A 20352-nucleotide genomic window follows, 5' to 3' on the forward strand; every position below is an offset into this window, starting at 1 on the left:
GATAGTATTGATACATAGAAGAAGATTACAGAGTAATTTCAAGTAGCAAATACAGTCAAGCACCACAGTAAAGAATAGCAGACTCTTCTTACTCTTACTGGGGACAGTTAATGTGGGGATGCAAGGAATCATTAATCATTAGGGAATTATTAATATAATTTAGCATGTTAATAGGTGAAATGAGGTTGTAAATTGTTTCTTTCAGGTAGATACTAAATAGGCATTTGCTAAAACTTAAAAATCTATTGTTCTTTATTTCTACTTGGAATATGGAAACCACTGCTTAATATGTCAGTCATCCACAGGCCAGAAATCATGTGTCATGGTGAAACAATAGAAGCATTTTTTAAAATGTGATTTTTCAAGTGATTTTTGACTAAATTATTTTGTAGAATATGGGTGGAGATTCTGGGTTCTGTTGTCTTCCTCTGAGAAGTATTGATTCTTGTTTCAGCAAGCAGTTGTTACTGAATGATCATTTTGAACTCTTACATAGTTGTGTTTTATTAATGTCCATCTGTGGAAAATCCAGGGTGTGTGTTAAGTCCCCTAAAGTGGCGGGATTTAGCCTCCAAACTCTGTCTCCTCTGTGGCTTTTTAGGTGGGTTTGCAGCGGGTCTTGTTCTAGGACGTGGCCCTTAGTCTCAAGGGAAAGCTCTTCTGGTATCTCAGCTGAATGCCAGGGATTTAAGGAGGTGTTTATGGGACCTCTAAATTCTGGCAGTCTTGGAACTTCACTGTCCTCAGCACTGCTTTTTTCCCCTAGCACTGATCAACCTTCTAGTAGCTGTTTTCTCAATTTCATAGCAGCTGCTATTTGGTAAGCCTTAGGTGGTCTTTCTCTGTGTATGTATAGCCCGTCCACGCTCTGGACACTCCTGTGTAGACTTCTGGAGGCCCCTTCCTGCGTAGTTTTCTACTGTCCAGTGCCCTTAATTCTGATTTCTGCCTACTGTATTTTGCTTTGACTCCATCTCTCTCTGCCAGGTCTGGAAATGTTCCTAGACAGCTGGGTAGTGATAGGGCTCACTGTGAGTTTTTCTTGTCTGTTTTCTGTTGTCTGAAAGTTATTACCTCATATATATTGTCCACTTTTATAGTTATTTACAGTAAGAAGGGCTAGTCTAGGGCCCCACTTATTCCAGCCTAACTGGAAGAGAGTCTTTTGGAAACTTGACAAATGATTCTAAAGTTCTTAAAAATACACCAGAAAATGAATAGAGAAATCCTGAAAAAGAGTAAGGGAAATGTGATGTAAGTCAGAGTAACTTTTACAGGCACTAAATGTGTTATAAAGCTATAGGATTTAAAACATTATGGTACTGGTATAGATATATATCGTTGGGGAAGGCCTCTTAGAATTTACTATGTGGTAGAGGTGGCTTCTCGATCAGTGAGGAAAAGATGGCTTACTTAAGAAGATTATTTTAGAATATAAACAGACTAACCATTTGGAAAACAATGAAGCTAAATCATTCCCTCACTACTTCATCATAACTGATTCCATATGGAGTCAAGACTAAACATTATATTGAAATAAAAGCAATACTACCAAAAAGAAGAGAGTAAAATTTTTTATTTCTTAGTCTTGGAATGGTAGAAATCTCTGTTAAAATACATATTATTTTCTGTATTACAAAGGACACCATCAAAAAAATAATGGTTTCAACCAACAGTGAAAAAAATTAGTTGTGATATTTCAGGTCATGTCACACTAATCTTACTGATCAAAAAGAAACTAGATTGGACTAATTTTTTTTTTTAACATCTTTATTGGAGTATAATTGCTTTACAATGTGGACTAATTTTATTAGCAAGATAAACTATATTAATGAGCAGTTAACAGAAGAAATATAAATGACCAATGAATAGGGAAGGGTGCTCAATATGTCATTTAAATAAATGCAGATAGTAATGATGCCATTGGACACAGTAGACTGACAGAAATCAGAAAAGGTTATTATTATCCAGTATTGGAGAGCATGGGGGGAATATACATTGTCATTTACTATTTATGCAGTATAGCTTAACAGAAAACCTTTGGATCCACAGTATCTCTCATAAGCAAAAGTGAGCATGTACTCTGATCCAGTATGACAGGGCAGTTCCACAAATTATTGTTTATCCATTGATTCACAGGATACCCTGCACTACTTAGGCTGCTTTATGGGCCCAATTTCAGACTTACAGAGTCAGATTTTTTGTGGGTCACTTAGGCATATTTCTTAAATAATTTCTCCTCGTGTTTCTCTTACATATTTAAAGAACCATGGATTTATCCAAAAAGAATACAAAGTCTGCAAATATAAGTGTTTGTATGTTTGATAGAATATTGAGAAAACAATTACATAAATAATTATGCTAAATCAGTCGGATAAAATAGAATGTGGTCTTCACATGGAATGTGCTCTGTATGTGGAGACAAAATTATACGATAAATGAAAAAAACACGTAAGCATAAGCATGATTTTGTGATTAGGGAAAATGTGTATGCATATAGAATGAGAGGATATACAAATTTTTTTGAGATATAATTGATTTACAGTATTATATGTTTCAGATGTACAGCATAGTGATTCACAGTTTTTAAAGATTATTCTCCCTTTATCATTATTGTAAAATATTGCTTGTATTCCCTGTGCTATACAATAAATATGTCCTTGTAGCTTATACATTTTATATGTAGTAGTTTGTATCTCTTACTATCCCTACCCCTGTCTTGCGCCCACCCACTTCTCTCTCTCTTCACTGGTAACTACTAGTTTGTTCTCTGTATTTGTGAGTCTGTTTCTTTTTTGTAATATTCATTAGTTCTGTTTTTTAGATTCCTCATGTAAGTGATATCATACACTGTTTGCCATTTGCTGACTTATTTCACTAAGCATAATACTCTCTAATACTCTCCACCTCCATCCATGTTGATGCAAAATGGCAAAATTTCATTCTTTTTTTATTGACTGAATAACATTCCATTAGAGGATATACAAATTTAATAGGGGTTGTTTCTGGAGGGATGGACTTACCTTTTTGTTTCATGACTTTCTTATATAGCTTCTTTGCTTTTATTTTTCCATGAGCAGATTTTATTGTTTTTTTTCTTTCTTATTGAGCACGTTCTATAATACCAATTCAAGAGAAATCAAGAACCTTGTACTTTTAGAAGTGTATTTGATAATGAAGTGTATTTTGACACTAGATTAGGTAAATTTCAGTTAGTTGAAACTTTGTTTGGCTAAAGAATATCTTAAATTGGGCTTAGGGGAGGCTTCAGTGTTTTGAATTGAAGCTATATTTATCATACAGTATATTTTCTTGAAACACTGTTTTGTTTTGACAGTGTATTGCTTTTTCTGAGTTGAGTATTCATAATATTAATGCTTTTCTTTTAAGAACCCTCAACAACTAGTACTGCTTCAAATTATCCAGATGTATTAACAAGGCCTTCTCTTCATCGGAGCCATCTGAATTTCTCCATGTTGGAATCTCCTGCATTACACTGTCAGCCCTCCACATCTTCGGCATTCCCAATTGGCAGTTCTGGATTTTCCCTCGTAAAGGAAATTAAAGATTCTACCTCTCAGCATGATGATGATAACATCTCAACCACCAGTGGTTTTTCTTCAAGAGCTTCTGATAAAGGTATTCTTGGCATTCGGTAGTATATAATTTTGGTAGTAAAAATATATTTCATGGGATAATTTTTCCTAACTTGGTTGTCATTTTCATTTTCTATTTATAAAAATATAAGCCTTGTAATTAGTGGCATTACTATGCATTGCATATTTCTGTTTCAGATATAGCTGTTTCAAAGAACACTTCAGTGCCACCTCTGTGGTCCCCAGAGGCTGAACGTTCTCATTCACTCTCACAGCACACTGCCACCAGCTCAAAAAAACCAGCATTCAATTTGTCTGTCTTTGGAACACTTTCTCCTGTGAGTAGTAATTTGATTTGATTTAACCACGTTAGTTTTGAGTGTTTATTGCTTATAATTTATCATTATGTTTTTGTGCAGTCACTTGGGAATTCTTCAGTTCTTAAAACAAGTCAGCTTGGAGATTCTCCTTTTTACCCTGGAAAAACGACATATGGTGGGGCAGCAGCTGCTGTAAGACAGTCTAAACTACAAAACACACCGTATCAGGTTGGTTTGAATAGGAGGAGGATTCGTAACCTTTTTTTTTTTTTTTTTTTTTTTTTTATAATCAATAAGTAACTATTGGCACTCAGAGTTTTGGTTTAGTTATTCTTTGGTGAAATGATAGAACTCTGGGTTACATTCTTTTCATTTAAGGGCTATATTAATATTATTTGAGACCTAAGGGAACATTTTATACATTATTTGTGATTTATTTATTCATTCACGCATTCATTTATTTATTTATGGCTGTGTTGGGTTTTTGTTGCTGCGCGCGGGCTTTCTCTAGTTGTGGTATGTGGGCTTCTCTTGTTGCGGAACACGGGTTCTAGGTGCGCGGGCTTCAGTAGTTGCAGCACGCGGGCTCAATAATTGTGGCCTGTGGGCCCTAGAGTGCGCGGGTTTCTGTAGTTGTGGAATGCAGGCTCAGTAGTTGTGGCTTGTGGGCTCTAGAGTGCAGGCTCAGTAGTTGTGGTGCATGGGCTTAGGTGCTCTGTGGCATGTGGGATCTTCCCCAGCCAGGGATCGAACCTGTGTCTGCCACATTGGCAGGTGGATTCTTTTTTTTAAATTTATGTATTTTTTGGCTGCGTTCGGTCTTTGTTGCTGAGCGCGGGCTTTCTCTAGTTGTGGCGAGTGGGGGCTACTCTTCGTTGCGGTGCGCAGGCTTCCCACTGCGGTGGCTTCTCTTGTTGCGGACATGGGCTCTAGGCACGCAGGCTCAGTAGTCGTGACTCACAGGCTCTAGAGTGCAGGCTCTGTAGTTGTGGTGCACGGGCTTAGATGCTCCGTGGCATGTGGGATCTTCCCAGACCAGGACTCAAACCTGTGTCGCCTGCGTTAGCAGGCAGATCCTTAACCACTGCACCACGAGGGAAGTCCCTGTGTGTGTGTGTTTTAGGAAGTATGATGATTAATTCCTTTTTTAAAAAAATTGAGGTATGGGCTTCCCTGGTGGCGCAGTGGTTGAGAGTCCACCTGCCGATGCAGGGGACGCGGGTTCGTGACCCGGTCCGGGAAGATCCCACATGCCGCGGAGTGGCTGGGCCCGTGAGCCATGGCCACTGAGCCTGTGCGTCCGGAGCCTGTGCTCCGCAACGGGAGAGGCCACAGCAGTGAGAGGCCTGCGTACCACCAAAAAAAAAAAAAAAAAAAAATTGAGGTATAATTTACATGTAGTAAAATTTACTCTTTCCACAGTATTTGAATTTTAACTAAACACATACAGTTGAGTAACCACTTCTGCAATCAAAATACTGAATAAACATTTCCATCACCCCAGAATATTACCTTGTGCATCTCTGTAGTCAGCCTTTCTTCCTTCTTCTACCTCTTGGCAACCACTGATCTGTTTTCTTTCCCTGTAGTTTTGTTTTTTCCCAGAATGTCATAAATGTAATCACATACTGTGTAGTTTTCTGAATGTGGCTTATTCTGCTTAGCATAATGTATTTAAGATCAGTCTCTGTATTTGCATATATCAATAGTTCCTTTTTATTGCTGAGTTATTGTTTATCTGCTCACCAGTGAAAGGATGCTTGGGTTGTTTCTAATTTTTGTCCATTGTGAATAAAGCTGCTATAAACATTAATTTTCATTTCTCTTGGGTAAATACCTAAAAGTTGGACTGCTAAGTCACATGGTAAATATACATTAATTTTATAATAAACCATGAAAGTGTTTTCCAAAGTGGCTGCTACCACTTTGCATTCTCACCAGTATTTTAAGTGTGTTCTGATCAGCACTTGTTATCATCAGTGTTTTGTTTATTTCAGGCATTCTAGTAGGCATGTAGTGATAACTCTAACTCACTGTGGTTTTGCATTTCCCTAATGACTAATGATGTTGGGCATCTTTTCATGTGCTTATTTACCATCAATATATCTTAGGTGAAGTATGTGTTCAAATCTTACTGCCCATTAAAAAAAAATCTAAAAACATTTTTCACTGAGTTATAATTAATATAGAATATTAGTTTTAGATGTGCAACGTAGTGATTTGATATTTTTATACATTATGAAACAACTGTATTAAGACCAGTTACCATCCATCACCATACAAAGTTGTTAAAATATTACTATATTCCCTGTGTGTACATTACATCCCTGTGACTTATTTATTTTATAGCTGAAGTGTACACCTATTAATCCCCTTCACCTATTTTGTCTGTCCCTTTTGCCCATTTAAAAAAAAATTTATTTTCTTATTAGTGAGTTTTGAGAGTTCATTATTCAAGATGTAAGTCCTTTATTAGATATATGTTTTGCAAATATTTTCTCCCATTCTCTGGCTTGTCTGAACAATATCTTGTCAAGAGAAGTTTTTACTTTTGATGACATTCAACATATTGTTTTTTCTTCCTTTTATGCTTCATGCTTTTGGTGTCATATCTAAGAAATTTTTGCCTGACCCAAGGTCACAGAGACTTTCTTCTGTTTTCTTTTAGAAGCTTTATAGTTTTAGGTTTTAATTTGGATCTGTGATTCATTTTGAGGTAAAATGTTTGTGTGTGATATGAGGTGTGGATCAAGATTCATTTTTTTAACATGGATTTTCATTTTTTCTAGTCCTATTTGTTGATAAGACTGTACTTTCTCCATTGAATTGCCTTTGCACCTTTTATGAAAATTAGTTGACCATATATGTGGCTCTATTTCTGGACTTTGTTCTTTTTCATTGATGTGTGTGTGTGCGCACGTGCGCATATATATATATATATATACACATCTATCTTTTGTCAACACTATCCTTTTGGCTTGACTACTATATCTTTATGTTAAGTCTTGAAATCAAGTAATCTGAGTCTTCCAAACCCCCTTGCCCCCACCCAAGATTGTTTTGGCTTTCCTAGTTCCTTTACTTTTTCATAATTTTAGAATTACCTTATCAGTTTCCACAAATCTGCTGAGATTCTGATTGTGATTGCATTGAATCTAAAGATCAAATTGGGGAGAATATACATCTTAACAAAATTGAGTCTTCCAGTCAGTGAACACAGTATGTCTCTCCATTATATAGGTCTTTTTATTTCTTTCATCAGTGTTTTGTAGTATTCATCACACAGACCTTGCACATATTTTGTTGGATGTATACCTAAGTATTTTATGTTATTTGGTATTAGTCAACAATAAATAGCCTGAATAGTCTATTCAGTAAATTGAATTCATAGTTAAAGTACTTTCCACCAAAGAAAACCTCAAGCCCAGATAGCTTCCCTGGCAAATTCTACCAAACATTTAAGAGAAAAATAATACCAATTTTATACAAACTTTTCCATACAATAGGAAGGCATACTTCCCAACACATTTATGAGGCCAAATTACCCTGATATTAAACTGGACAAAGACATTGCAAGAACTCTACAAACCAGTATTTCTCATGAATTACCTACACAAGCCTTTTCAACAGATATTTGCAAATTGCACCCAGTATATATAAAAAGGATACTATATTATGATCAAGTGGGGTTTATCCTGGGAATGCAAGGTTGGCTTAATATTTGAAAATTAATGTGATCTACTGTGGAAACAAACTAAAGAATAAAAACTGAATGAACATCTCCACAGATACATAAAACACATTTGACAAAATCGAACATCCATTCATGATAAAAATTTTCAGTGACCTAGGAATAGATGGGAACCTACTCAACCTGATAAATTTTATCTACAGAAAATCTTCGGCTGGCATCATACTCATGGTGAAAGCTTAATATTTTCTTCCTAAGATTAGGAAGAGAACAAGGATGTCTGCTGTCACCGCTACTGATCAGTGTTGTGCTGCAAGACCTAGCGAAAGCAAGAATACAGAAATACAAGGCACTCTGATTAGAAAGGAAGAAGTAAAAATGACTCCTATTCGTAGATACCGTGCTTATCTACATAGAAAACCTTAAGAAACACCAAAAAAAAGTTGTCAGAACTTACAAATGAGTTTAGCAAGGTCACAGAATAAAGGTCAACATACAGAATCAGCTGTATTTACATACATATATTAACAGAAAAATTGGAAATTGATAAATTTTTTAAAAACATCAATTTAAGGTAAATTGCATCATTCTGTGCTTTGTCCCAAGAGTTACTTGATCATACAAGTCCGGTTTCATGTGTATGTTGTCATGGTGCTTACATTACAGGTTTTGACCCTTTAAAGATGGAGGTGTAATAATACTTTAAGCCTGTAGGCTTTCGGTAGGCTTTTGGAGAGGGAGATCCATTTGAGGATGATAATCCATGATATAGAAGTGACACAAAAGCAAGTATATATGAAGATTGTGTCTTGTCCTTAGGAGTAGTTTCTTTCCTAAGTAGAGGATGCTTCTATTTGTAATTGACAGTAATTATGAGTCTTATTTCTGAGTGTGTTGTTCATGAAGGGCAATATTTTGTTTCTTAAAGTGTTAACTGGATGTTGGAGTTACACAGGGAGTTTTTTCTAGAGCTTAAACTGGATCATATTACTCTTTTTCACAAAATTTTTACAGTTAAAATAGTTCAGTGTGTATTAGAAGATAAGATGAAGCATGCCTGTGATTCATGGAATAGTCCAAGTCAGAGTATATTTCTGCTACTTCCTCCTCTGTTTCTTGTATCAAATCCTATACTTTTTAATGCTGAGTCCTGACATACCCTTAGAATCCTTGTCAGCATGAGCTTCCAACTGTTCATCATTGATATTTGGGGTTAAATCTATTTCCTATTTCTTTCCTAGGGTGTTAGAGCTGGGAGGTATATTAAAGATTCTTTAATTCAGTTCCATTTTATTGATTTGTGAATTGAGGCCCTGAGAGACCAGTGACCAGCAGAATCCAATGACAGACTGTCATGTTTTCCCCGAGGATTTTAATGTTGCCTCATGTTTGCCAAAGCCTCTGGCCTGAACAGCAGTCCTAAACAGTGCACCAAGTTCTTAATAAAACTAACGTAGACTATTGCAGCTACTCTGAAAATAAAATGAATATTGGTATCAGAGAAACTTACTTAAAGTAGTTATTATGATTCAAGTTTTCAGATATTATGAGCTATTTATAGTTATATTTTGATTGTGAGCATATATATTTTTTATATTAAGCATTTCCACACTACATTTGTGGTAGTCACTTGGATGTTTTGTGGTAGTCACTTGGCTATTGGAATGTTATAATGCGTTCATGACAAAAGGAAGTGTTTCCATTAGAATTTGTAAACATTGCTTCTGTGTTAAAGGGTACATGTTTATTCTTTATAAGGATTTTTCCTTAATTCCAATTTTAAGAATGTTTAAAAGTCATTTATTAAGAAATAGCCTGAGTATTTAAAATTTTTCTTATATTAAAATTTGAGAAACAAGTCAGTTTAAAAATTTTAATTTCCATTTCAATAAAAGTTTATAGTCTTGTTTAGCTATCTTGGATGTTACTATAGTTAGAAGTTATTTACTACCAAAAATAATTAATACTAATGCAGTTCTCATTAGTGTTCTTTGATTTAAGTATCAGGGATAAATTGATCCAGGTGATACTATAACTTTTTACCAGTTGTCTCATTTTTCACATTTAACATAGCTGACAGGTCTTTAAAGTAGCATGTGCTATCTTATCATTTTTATCTGATTGTAATTTCTCAGAGAATTGAATTTTCAATAAAGGCATAAAGAAAAAACGTTGAACATGAGCTTAATGATACCACCCAGAGATAAGCTGCTGTTAACAGTTAATCCTCTTTCACTTCTCACATTCATTCTATTTTGTAAATATTTTCGTTGCCTGAAATATGTGCTTTATGGTTTACGGTTCCAACAAATAACTCAAGGTTTACATTATAGGCACCAGTCAGAAGACAGATGAAAGCTAAGCAACTGAACACACAATCCTATGGTGTGACTAGTTTAACAGCTCGGAGGATACTGCAGTCTTTAGAGAAGATGTCAAGCCCTCTACTGGATGCAAAAAGAATTCCGTCTGTTTTTTCCTCTCCTCTGAATTCCCCTCTTGATAGGAGTGGGATAGACACCACCACAGATTTTCAGGCCAGAAGGGAAAAGGTGGACTCTCAACCACCCCCTGTTCAGAGACTCATGATTCCGAAGCCAGTTTCCAGAGCAGCAAATCGAGCTGTTTACTTTAAACCAGCTCCTGAACACACAATCCTATGGTGTGACTAGTTCAACAGCTCGGAGGATATTGCAGTCTTTAGAGAAGATGTCAAGCCCTCTAGTGGTAAATTTTTTAAATCACAAATTCAGGAGTGTAACAGAATTTGAGTTTAGTGAAAAATCTTAATTTTGTTATTTCAACATTAACAGGATGCAAAAAGAATTCCATCTGTTTTTTCTTCTCCTCTGAATTCCGTAAGTTGACTTTTAAATCTTTTTAGGAGATATATTTTTATATATTGGTGATGAGAGTCATATTTTTTCAACGTTTCCCATCCATTCTAATAGTGTTTTATTTTTTCAGCCTCTTGATAGGAGTGGGATAGATACCACCACAGATTTGCAGGCCAGAAGGGAAAAGGTAAGACTTCTTTAGCATTTATTTAAGGTATTGGCAGTTTTGTTGTATTTATTTTTAAGTTGGCAGATATACAAATAGCCTTTAGTTGATGGTCATTAGGGAACATGTTTGAAAAAATAGATTTTTTTACTTGGACATTGTAGCCTCTTGTGAGGGCCTCACCACATGCTGTATATGTAGTATATGCTCAGTGAATATTTCTTGGTTATTTGGCATTTCCATCTTCAGTATCCTGGCAGTCATTTTTTTTTTAACTTTATTATTAAAAAAAATTTTGGGGTGGGGTATAGGTGATTTACAATGTTTTGTTAGTTTCAGGTGTATAGCAAAGTGAATCAGTTATATGTCCACCCATTTTTTAGATTTTTTTCCCATATAGGCCATTACAGAGTATAGAGTTCCCTGTGCTATACAGTAGGTTCTTATTAGTTATCTATTTTATATATTCCTGTCAGTCTTTATGAGTGACTCTTACCTTTTGATAAATAAATAGGAGTGAACGGAGTTTGACGTTTTTATTAATTAGAAGTTCAGTGAACTAAAGCCCTCATTGAACATAGTTATCTATGTAAATTTTCCTCATAAACAAACATTATGTCAAATTTGTTATGTGTGATGGGATTTCTAGTTGGCATATCTTCCATCAGTCAGCCAATGTACTGTTCCAAGATAGCTGAGCTAATAAAAAAATATAATATAGATTATACATTGATAATCTTTTTTACTGTGTTCTATTTGGTTAAAATTAGCTTTGGAGGTTACTGTGGGGAAAAAAAATGCTTGATAGTTAGAGTTAAAGAGGAATATTTTTTGTCAGTTATATTTGTGGCTAGTTAAATATCCTTCAGGCGAAGCAGATTCCCAGATCATTACTTGTGAAAGCATTTATTATGACACCAAGTTCCCCCAGCAGTAATTGATTAAAATTATCATAAATCTCTGAATTAATTGTGGGAACTATATTCAAGATATTGGTAAATTATAATTATTGTTACTGAAATTCTGAGAGCTTAATTGAGTTTTTTCTTGGGATAGCATCGCTTCTCAGTTTTCCGTAGTACCCCAGACATTTGTAATAAGGCAAGAGAGAATTCATTATTGGCTGCTGTGATGGGATTAATTTAAGCCATTAGCTGCTTTTCTCAGACTCACTTATATCAGATTGCTTAAAAAGATGTAAAATTTAAAAATTGTGCCATAAGAGAAGTTCTCATCAGTAAAAATTTTATTAATGGTTGAGTATAGTATCAGTAAAATTTTGGTAATGGGTGCTAGGAAGTATAAAGACCAGAATACTGTATTGTAGTTCAGGTTTTACGGTTGTAATCGGAACAGTCTACAAAATAGACTTGTTCATTGAATTATAGGATCACATTTGTGATGAGGATTTAGGGAAGAGCTAGTAACTATACAGAGGCTTTGCCCTGGAAACCAATGTTGTTCACAGCTGCTGCTGGGTGAAAGGACTGTATTCATAGTATTACAGTCTTTGGAAAGAGTAGAAGCTCTTGGCTTTATAGTCGTTTTACACCAACAGGATTTTTACTGTGTTTCAGTGTACCAAAAGAATGTTGACAAAACACTTGTGTACTTAGATAATGAAGCCAGTTCATCTTAAGATTTGGAATTCTTCACAGTGCTTTACTAATGAGACTTAAATTGTACGACTTTTGATTTGGTTTTTAAATAACAATGGAAGAAAATTTACTTGGAGAGAGATTTGCTCATTTTTTAGCAATTAAGGTATTTTCATAGCTAGTTAAAAAATATAGCTGAAGAGAATGTAGATGGTAATTTGGGGAAAATGTGGCAAAATCAGTTTTGGTTCATATGTTTGAAATTCATCCTGTAAAAGCTTAGATTATTCAAAATGCTCTGCAATAGTTTCCATTTTGTGTGTGTCACATGTGTGTGAAAAGGCATTAAGTCTAGAATAAAATAGTCTGAAACTTTTGAAATTATATGTGTATATGTAGGTATATGTCTAAATAAATAAGTACATACATAAATTAACAATATAAATACACACACACACCCTTGGTTCTTTACTTTCAGTTTTTCCTCCTAGTATTTGTTTGCACCCACTGGGTATTTCTCTAGGAAGTACTCATGGTCTCTGGGTTACATTAGCTATTGTCAAATAATTTTTAGATATGCATTGCTGATATATGAAAATAAAAGTTTGTCTTTTGATTTCTGCCTGTCTGTAAGGTGGACTCTCAACACCCACCTGTTCAGAGACTCATGACCCCGAAGCCAGTTTCCATAGCAGCAAATCGAACTGTTTATTTTAAACCATCTCTGACCCCATCTGGTGAATTAAGGAAGACTAATCAAAGAATAGATAAAAAGCACAGTGTGAGTATGTGTTTATTTTCACTAGTCTTTGAATATCGGTTAAAATGAATAAGAATAAGTCAAGTACCAGTAACCTACTATTGCAGTCTAGCAACCAGATAATGCATAAAGTTTGTGAATTAGTGATGATTACGAATTGGTATGGCTTTAAATGGTTGGCACCTTGGTCAAATCCTAAATGAGTGTTTACTAGTAAACAGTAGTATATATTCATTGTTTAGATTAAATAATTTTGCCACACTAGCTTTATTTGTGTGTTTTGTTTATGTTGTTGAACTATTTGAAAATAAATTTTAGACACCATGACTGTTCACCCCAAACTACTTTGGTATAGATCTCCTGTGTTGTCTTGTCTAAGCAAATTACTGTCAGTTCCTTCCTAATATTATCTAATATCTAGTTCATATTCATATGTTATTTATAGCTGTTTGGGGTTTTTTGTTTTTGTTTTTTTTTTGCCATGCCATGCATCTTGTGGGATCTTAGTTCCCCAACCAGAGATTTTTTTTTTTTTTTTTTTTTTTTTTGCTGTCCGCGGGCCTCTCACTGTTGCGGCCTCTCCCGTTGCAGAGCACAGGCTCTGGATGCGCAGGCTCAGTGGCCATGGCTCACGGGCCCAACCGCTCCGCGGCATGTGGGATCTTCCCGGATTGGGGCACGAACCCATGTCCCCTGCATCAGCAGGCGGACTCTCAACCACTGCGCCACCAGGGAAGCCCCCCAACCAGAGATTGAACCCAGGGCCCAGGTAGTGAAAGCACAGAGTCCTAACCACTGGACTGCAAGGGAATTAATTCCCTATGGCTACTTTTTTGAGCCAGAATCCAAACAGGTTTCACATATTACTTTTGGTTTTGTCTTTCTAGACCTCAAGTCTTCATGCTCACCACATTGTTTTTGTTTTTAAATAACTTCCTTATTGAGATATAATTCACATACCTTGCCATTCACCTATTTATTTAAAGTTTACAGTTCAGTGGTTTTAGTATATTCACAGTTGTTCATCTACCACTACAGTCAATTTTAGAACATTTTCATCACCGTCCCCTCCCCCTCACCCAAATCTCACATCCGTTAGTAGTCACTTTGCACCTGTACCCTTCAAGCCCTAGGCAACCACTAATCTATCTATAGGTTTGCTTATCTGGACATTTCATATAAATGAAATCTTAAAATAATTGGTCCTTGGTGTTTGGCTTATTTCACTTACGTTTTTGAGGTTCACATCATATATTAGAACTTCAGTCCTTTTTATGGCTGAATAATATTTCATTGTTTGGATATACCATGTTTATCCATTCATCAGTTGAGGGACATTTGGGTTGTTTTCACTTTTTAACTGTAATGAATAAATACTGCTGTGAACTTTTGTGTGCAAGTTTTTTTGTGGACATAGGTATTCATTTCTCTTGGGTCTTATAGCTGGGAGTAGAATTGTTAGGCACATTGGTATTTGAAAAGGCCAGGTCAGTTGTCTTATATGATGTGTCTCGTATCCTGGGTTTGTCTGTTTTCCTGTGTCATTTAACTAAAGTGTATTTTTTTTGTATTTACATAACATCTTCCTATTTGTGCCTTTGTTTATGTTTAATTTCATTCAATCTTCATAACTCAATTTCTTGAAAATTTTCAAACTGAAGTTGAAAGAATAGTACAATATTTACCCATTTCCTTTAACTTGACCCACCAATCTTTAACATTTTGTCATGTTTGCTTTATCAAACTTTAAAAGAATGATTTGAGCATAATTTTGGACTTGCAAGAAAAATCTTAAGAACTCCACATTTTACTACATTTCCTTCATGTTTTTCTGTGTTTTCTACAAACAAGGAATTCCCTCACATAACTGCAGAACCATTACCCAAACCAGAAGGAAACTTGACATCGGTGCAGTACTATTATTTACCGATTTTATTTAGATGCCAGTTGTCCCCAAAGAAAGAAAATGCAAGATCATGTCTTGCACTTAGTTGTCATATCTCTTTATCTCCTTTAGTCTAGAATAGGTTTTTAGGGTTTTTTTATTTGTTTGTTCTTTGGTATTTCATAACATTGATAGTTCTGAAGAGTAAAGTAAGCTGCGTGTTCGACGTCTCCTCATGATTAGACTCCGGTGTGGTACTTTTGGTAGTAATACCACAGAGTAGAGTCTGAACTCTCCTCAGTGTGTCATATTAGGAGGCACTCTCTACCAGCTTGTCCCACTTCTGACACTGTGATAACTAGTTAAGGTGGTGTCAGTGGGATTTTTTCACTGTGAAGTTACTATTTTACCTTTCGTAATTAATAAGATAACTTTGAGAGGATAAATATCTTTTTCACCCACCAGTGTTAGCATTCTTGATGATATTTGCCTGAATCTATTATTTGTAGATGCCAAATGGTGGTTTTCTAATTACACTATTTCTTCTGCCTTTATGAAGTTGGTTTTCTACTGTAGGAAGTTTTCTTTTCTCTTTTTTTTAATGTGTATTTCTCTATTTAAGTCAGAGTGAATTCTCATATTTCATAAGATTATCTTATTAGCATTATTTATTTTGATGCTCATATTGTCCCATATTTGGCCTTTGAACTGGCTCCTGTGTGTCCTTTTAATATTTCCCTATCATTTTTCAAGCACTTAGTTGCCTTTTGATACTGTAAAACAACCCAGGCTCATCTTGTGAGTTTTCAGCCCCAGCCCTGTAATCAGCCATTTCTCCAAGGAACCCTGATTCCTTTAGATGGAGGAACTCTTAAGTTGCAGAGAATCATTTCAAAAGGAATATCCTTGTAAATTTGATTGCACATTTAATAGGCCATAATGAGAGATAAGTAAAAGTATTTTTGTGGTTGGTAAGTGTATTAAATTTGTACACTGCTGTTTTGTTGAAAGGACAGTTGTGCTTAGTGACAGTTTATGTGTATAATCACACTGTAGCTCTTGGTCATCCTTCAGGAGACAGGGTATAGGTTGCAGATTTTAGGATTCATTAACTAAAAAATCATCAAATTCCTGATTCCAAATATTAAAATTCACAGAGAGCAGGGTGGTGTTAAGAAAATTAAATAAGCAAGCATGTAAATACATTGTGTTTATTCTTTTCTAGACTGGATATGAAAAAAATATGACACCAGGACAAAATAGAGAACAACGAGAAAGGTAATGTCATCTTTATAGTGAAGCTTCTTTATACTCATTTGTAAGGTCTGTATTTGATTTGTATCTGCCTTTTTGAAGATTAAAAAAATAGAATGCACACACATACACACACAAATCTGTCAGCTTTTAAAATCACATTCAGCTGAACATTTATTTTCTCAGTTGTTAGCAGTTCTGATTTTTCGGTGTTCAATTAATTAACAAGTTATGGACCAGAGTAATACATCATTGGTTTTAATTTTCTTTTTCTTTGCCTAGCGGCTTTTCTTACCCAGATTTCAGTGTGTCTGCAGCCAATGGTTTGTCTTCTGGAGTAGGTGGTGGAGGTGGGAAGATGAGGCGAGAGAGGACGCGCTTTGTGGCATCTGAACCTCAAGAGGAGGAGGTAGGGTTGTACTCTTAACTTGTGTTCTGAAGCACCATAATACCTTGAAGTTTATTATTAAAAGCTTTGGTGTGGTGGTGAGGGGGAGACCTGGAGGTCCCCTGGAGGGGTGGGGTTTGGGGAGACCCAGCACAAGAATAATCTGCCATTGAAACAGTTCCTTAAAAGTGTGTGTGTGTGTGTGTGTGTTAAGCTGTCAGGCTTCTTTTTTTTTTTTTTAATAATTTTTGGCTGTGTTGGGTCTTTGTTGCTGAGCGGGCTTTCTCTAGTTGCGGTGAGCAAGGGCTACTCTTCATTGCAGTGCGCTGGCTTCTCATTGTGGTGACTTCTCGTTGCGGAGCATGGCTTCTAGGCGTGCGGGCTTTGGTAGTTGTGGCGCGCGGGCTCAGTAGTTGTGGCGTGCGGGCTCTAGAGTGCAGACTCAGTAGTTGTGGCGCACAGGCTTAGTTGCTCCATGGCATGTGGGATCTTGGTTTCCCCGACCAGGGATCGAACTGGCATCCCCTGCATTGCAAGATGGATTCTTAACCACTGGACCACCAGGGAAGTCCTGAGAAATGTTTCCACCTGTGTAACCCAAACCCCTATCAAGCTGTCGAACATTTCCATCACTCCAGAAAGTTCACTCATGCACCTTCCCTGTCAATGCGCATTGCCTCCTGCCCCAGGGACAGTCACTATTCTCATTTGTTCCATCATATATATATATATATGGTTTTGCTGGTTCTAGAACTTCATATGGATACAGTTAGTCAGTATGTATTCTTCTGTTCCTGACTATTGTGAATAAAGCTGCTGTGAACATTCTTGAACCTTTTTGTAGACGTAAGTTATTTCTTTTAAGATAAATACTTAGAAGTGGACTTATGAGGTTATATGATATGTGTTTAACTTTTTAAGTAACTGACAAACTGTTTTCCGCAAAGTGATTGTAACATTTTACACTCCCACCAGCAGTGTGGGGCTTTTCTTACTCAATCAACTACTCTTTATCAGTAGTTGACTGTCATCCTTTAAATTTTAGCCATTCTGCTTTGTGTATGATGGTGTCTCGTTGTAATTTTAATTTGCCTTTCCCTCTTGCTTAATAATGTGTTCTTCTTTATGTGTTTATTGGCCATAATATCTTCCTTTGTGAAGTGTCAGTTAGATCTTTTGCTCTTTTAAAAATTGGATTGTCTTACTATCATCGAGTTGTAGGAACTCTATAAATTCTAGACCCAAGTACTTTGTCAGATACGTGTCTTACAAATATTTTCCCCCAGTTTGACTTGCCTAATCCTTTTCTTAACAGTATCCTTTGATAAGCAGATGTTCTAACTTTATGAAGTCTGAACTTACCCATTTTTTCCCATTATTTTTACTGTTCTTTGTGTCCTAAGAAACCTATCCCCAGGCTGCCAAAAAAGTCTCCTATGTTTTCTTCTAGGAGATTTATAGTACTGCTTTTATGTTTTTCCTAGTTTCCTTTTTGATTCCTTATATGATCCATGGATTATTAAGAAGTGGATTTAGTCATGATTTTAATGTTTTGAAATGTATTGAGACTTGTTTTGTAGCCCAGCACATGGTCTGCTTGATGAGTCTTGACGAATGTATATTCTGCGGTTGTTGGGTATAGTATTCTCTAGATATCAGATAAGATGACTGATAGTATTTCTAAGATCTTTGTTTTTGCTGAATTTTGGAGGGAGTGGGGTGGGGAGATGTCTGTTTACTGTATTGTTGCGATATGAGTTAAAATTGTCAACTTTTATTTGGTGAATTTGTCTTTTTCCCATTTATAATGTCAATTTTTGCTTATTTTGAGGCCCTCATTGGTGCGTACACCTTATATCTATTGCGGCTTCTCAGTGATTTGCCCCTTTTAATGTTACTAACTGTCCTTTAAAAAAATCTTTGGAAATATTCATCTTGAAACCTGCTTTAGCCAGTGTTTAATATAGCCAGCCACTTTATTACTGGAATTAGCCTTCTTATGCTTACTAACTGCAAGTTATATCTTTTTCCATCCATTTACTTTCAATCTGTGCCTTTTCGTTTAACGTAAGTCTCTTATAGACAGCATATAATTGAGGCTTGTCCTTTTATCTATTTTCTGCCTTTTAATTGGAATGTTTACTTATATTATTGGTATGGTTGGATTAAGGTCTACCTTTTTTAAAATTTTCTATTTTTCCCACCTGTTTTTTGTTTCTCTCTTGTTCCTTTTGAAAGCTGTCTTCTTTTAGGTTAATTGGAAAAATTAAGAGGAAAAATGGATATTTACCTCACATATTCTCCACTTCTTCCAGAAATCTGAATTTCAATTTGGTATCATTTCCCTTCACCCTGAAGAACCTGTAGAGCAGGTTTTATGGTGACAGATTCTTAGTTTTGTTTTCTCCAAGTGCCTTTATTACACATCTGTAGTTTACAGAGATTTGGTTTGCCAGAGATTTAGACAGTTTATATGCAGACTTGGGACTCCCCTCTGTGGCTCTTCATTCCTGCATCTCCCCTTATTTTCTACCTACTGTGATCACCCTTGTGTGTCCTTTAAATGCCTCAACCAACAGATTTGCAGTTTTCTTTCTGAATTTCAACTATCCAACTGGCATCAACTCAAAGAGAGCAGGAAGCTCACTCAGAAGAAGCCCTTCTTCTAAGTATCTTCTTCCCTCCAGTATCTGCTTGCTTTGGGTTGCTTTGTAGTGTTTTCAGATGGATGTTTTTAATATATTGTCCAGAGTCTATAATTCTTATCTGTCAGAGCATTGGTCAGACACAAGCTCCTCCACCATTAGCAGAAGTGGAACTCTTTTTGTCTGTTCTAATCTGGGTCATTTGAGACTAGTGGTGGTCTTTGCTATATGGAGTTAAAAACCAAGGCAGTTCACCAGACTTACCAGTGCTGACATTTATTAAATGCTTGCTGTACATGCCAAGACCAAAAGTGACTTTCTTTCATATTAATACCACAACTATGGTATGTTAATTTTTTTTCTCATTTTCACCAGTTAGGAAATTGGTACTGAGGACAGTTAGGTTCACAAAGTCACGTGGCTGACTGGTGGCACAGCTGGGATTCAAATCTTGTTTAGTTTTTTTTTTTTATTCAGGAGCTCACGTTGTTAACACTGCATCGTGCTACCGTATCCCTGTGCATTCTAAACTTACCTGTAACTATTGATAGATCAGTTCTACCTGAAAATAAGTAGAGACAAAAGTATGACATGAAAGATGAAATATACCATTGTAAAACATGTTGTGTTTTAGGAAATGGAAGTCCCAGTATTACCGAAAATCTCTCTACCCATCACCAGTTCTTCACTGCCTACCTTCAGTTTTAGTTCTTCTGTGATCACAGCTTCCTCTGCATCACCCACTACTCCTTCACAATCATTAACAAACCAGGTAAAAAACCATGGTACCAATAGAGGTGATTTTTGTTTTTTCTCATTCTTTATTTTTAAGAAAGCTAATCTGTTTAAAGCAATGATTAATTTTCACTATGGAAATTAACAACTCAGTAAGATGAGAAAAATGGAAATAGTGTTTTGCTTTTTTTTTTTTAATGTACATCATGATGGGAGGATTCTTCAATTCTTATGAATGCATTAGAGGAAGAGTTGATTATTAGTTTGTTTCCAAACAATGTTTCCAGTTAAAATACTTTTTTTTTTTTTCCCGGTGAGAGTGGATTTATGTTTTTGTTTCTCAAGTAGTATTAACATTTTTAATCTGCTCCTGAAATTTTTTATGCTTTTTTTCCTGACTTTTACATCTTCTGAACATATTCTTTTTTTTTTTTTTTTTGGTGGTACACGGGCCTCTCACTGTTGTGGCCTCTCCCA

The 20352-nt window shown here is 35.8% G+C and overlaps 1 protein-coding gene across 1 annotated transcript in view; it reads left to right on the forward strand.

Moving 5' to 3' along the window:
* NUP153 (nucleoporin 153) overlaps positions 1–20352 on the forward strand; it is a 79619-nt gene that overhangs the window by 35831 nt on the left and 23436 nt on the right. The window contains exons 3-10 of the mRNA XM_024122068.3: positions 3391–3639; positions 3795–3934; positions 4016–4144; positions 9941–10159; positions 12843–12989; positions 16079–16131; positions 16390–16516; positions 19775–19912. Of these exons, the coding sequence (XP_023977836.1) occupies positions 3391–3639; positions 3795–3934; positions 4016–4144; positions 9941–10159; positions 12843–12989; positions 16079–16131; positions 16390–16516; positions 19775–19912 (1202 nt within the window). The remainder of the gene's footprint in view (positions 1–3390; positions 3640–3794; positions 3935–4015; positions 4145–9940; positions 10160–12842; positions 12990–16078; positions 16132–16389; positions 16517–19774; positions 19913–20352) is intronic.

The sequence above is a fragment of the Physeter macrocephalus genome, chromosome 18 (genome assembly GCF_002837175.3).
Source record: "Physeter macrocephalus isolate SW-GA chromosome 18, ASM283717v5, whole genome shotgun sequence".
In the NCBI taxonomy this organism is placed as follows: Eukaryota; Metazoa; Chordata; class Mammalia; order Artiodactyla; family Physeteridae; genus Physeter; species Physeter macrocephalus.